The sequence below is a fragment of the Sarcophilus harrisii genome, chromosome 1 (assembly GCF_902635505.1).
Source record: "Sarcophilus harrisii chromosome 1, mSarHar1.11, whole genome shotgun sequence".
Classification (NCBI taxonomy): domain Eukaryota; kingdom Metazoa; phylum Chordata; class Mammalia; order Dasyuromorphia; family Dasyuridae; genus Sarcophilus; species Sarcophilus harrisii.
The window spans coordinates 337,029,782-337,032,306 of NC_045426.1; the positions used below are offsets into that span (position 1 = coordinate 337,029,782).

At 45.5% G+C, this 2,525-nt stretch overlaps 1 protein-coding gene across 1 annotated transcript; it reads right to left on the minus strand.

Annotated features, from left to right (window-relative positions):
- Positions 1 to 831: 831 nt before the first annotated feature.
- Positions 832 to 2,251, minus strand: LOC100933982 (gap junction gamma-1 protein-like). The gene is made up of 2 exons (XM_003761914.2): positions 1,243 to 2,251; positions 832 to 839 (listed from the first exon to the last, which is right to left on the minus strand). Exons 1-2 carry the CDS (start codon positions 2,144 to 2,146, stop codon positions 832 to 834), a joined length of 912 nt encoding a protein of 303 aa, XP_003761962.1. The 5' UTR covers positions 2,147 to 2,251.
- Between the last annotated feature and the right edge of the window lie 274 nt (positions 2,252 to 2,525).

Sequence of the window (2,525 nt, forward strand, 5' to 3'; positions counted from 1 at the left end):
AATAACTCCCATCTTACAGAGTTGTGATAATATTGTAAAATATTTGTCAAGGCATTATATAAATGCTCATTTTCCTGTAGATGAAGCATCTATCTTATGCTTTGCTATAGAACCAGAGCCCTTCATTTTTCTAATGAGGTTGGCTTCTAAGTATGCAGTTCTCGATCTCTGTAGGATTAGCATACTGTAAGAGTTGGCAGTAATTTGGAACATCGTGTCCAATATTTGGAGCACCATAAACTGCAAAGCCTCTTCCTCTCTCATATCTGTTTGGATCCAGGGCTTCTTCTTCTCTTTATGGAAAGGAAGGACTATCAGTTTTAAACCAGAACAAAATCTCTCAAAATCCAGGCTGAAAATGATATAGTCACTTGGACTTTGTTTTTTTTTTTTATTTATTAAATCAAACAGGTATTTATTGACTCACAAAACTTACAAATTCAACTACCAGAACATATCCCAGTGTAGGATAAGTGGCAGAAAAGGCTATCTCTAAGACTGACTGCACTAGCAACTGCTCAAAAATCAAGCACCCCACCCCCACCCCATCTTTGAACTCTTTTGTGACCATTGAGGGCCCAGTGAAGGATTTGGATGGTTTGAGGGGAAAATGGGCATTGGATTATGACAGGTTTCAGAACCTGAGAAAGTAAGAAGGGACCACTTAAGATCACACTCACAAACTAGCTAATTAAAAATAAAGTATGCAACAAAACGGCATTTCCTTTAGATACGTTTCCAAATTTCCTCTTCCAGAGTCCAGATGTCAAATTCTTGTCTTCCCGAAATCAGATTGAGTTTGAAATTTATGAACAATAGTAAATCCAGATTTCACTGATCTGCAAAGGGAAAAACCAGCATCAATAAATACTGAAAAAGATCATAAAATTAAGAACTGGAAGGAACTTTAGAAATTACTTAATATATTCCTCTGGTTTACATGAAAAAACTCAAGTCCTGAGGTTGTGATTTACCAAAAATTACATAGATCTTGGTGAGAGTCTTGGACTCCTATTCAACTCTGACCATATATTAAAGCTGATTATTCCCCTCCCTTTCAGAGGTCCCCTCCACCTCCTCTCAATGCCTGCAAAAACTTCCCTTAGGGAGAAAGGAATAGGCTCAGTTGGGAAGAAAACCGGAAAAAAGAAAGAGCATAAGACTATTAGAAAAGAACGGAGGGAAACGAGATGGAATTATCATGCAAAAGAAATTGAGATTTAATTTCCCCCAAAAAAATACCTGTTTTGGAGAAATGAGGCTCTTTTTCGCTTTGATTATGCAGATTTTGCTGAGCATATATGTTGTAGGAAGGAGACTGGCCTGCATAGGTAGGCGCTGTGACCAAAGGTGTGCTCATATGCAATGCCATGTCCAGGTGCTCCTGGACCAGATGCAGCTGTTTCTGCATCTGCTCCAGTGGGAAATTCTTGGAATGAGAAAGTGGAGCATTGTGACTTCTATCCTTCTTCAAACTTCCCAGACCCAGATGCAGCAACTCGATCAGGTTGAGCAGGAGACAGAGGCCACTTACTGCATACATGACCAGCAGGAAGATGGTCTTCTCCGTGGGACGAGAAACAAAGCAATCCACGGTGTGGGGGCAAGGCTTACGCACGCAGACATAGGAGGGAGGCACCTCCAGGCCATAGAGCAGGTACTGGCCTAGTAGGAAGGCCACCTCCAAGGCAGTCCGCACCAGTAACTGCCCAACATAGGGCCCCAGGAGCCCATCCCTGCGGATCCTCTTGCGACCATCGTGGGCTCCATCATCATGGGACTTCTCGGACTTCTTTTTGAGCATGGGCTCCTCTTCCTCTTCTTGCTTCTGGATCCTCCGGCGCCGGGACAGGTGGTGCACCGCATAGCCCAAGTAGAATACGGTGGGCGCAGTGACCAGGATGATCTGGAACACCCAGAAGCGAACGTGGGAGAGGGGTGCGAAGGCGTCATAGCAAACATTTTGGCAACCCGGTTGCGCTGTATTACAGGAGAAGCCACTTAACTCGTCCCGGTAAATGGCCTCTCCACCCACCGCCAGCAGCACTAGGCGAAACACAACCAGCACGGACAACCACAGTTTCCCCACCAAGGTAGAATGCTGGGTCACAGCTTCCAGCAACTTCGTCAGGAACGCCCAGCTCATCTTGGATCTTCCTAATTACTGTGAGCGACCTGAGGATCGAGGAGTGAGTGAGGAACGCACTATTGTTCCGCAACCCCGATTTAGACTGTCCAAATTCAGGGACTCTAAGCTCTGAGTATCCGACCTTCCCGTATCCATAGCTTTTACCCAAGAACAAATTCTCTCTGCATTCGCTCCCTCTACCTGCTCGGCTCACCTGCTTCCTTTGCTCCAGTTTTTGGATCTCGGGGCTATCCTGAAGCTGAATCAGGGAGAAGGGACTGGGAGGATGGAGTCCTTAGCTAGAACTAATAGTCAGAGTGGCCAGCACTAGTAGCCCGTGACAGAGGGTTTCTATCCCACCGACCCCTAGAAGGCATACCGGGCCGATCCGGGTGGA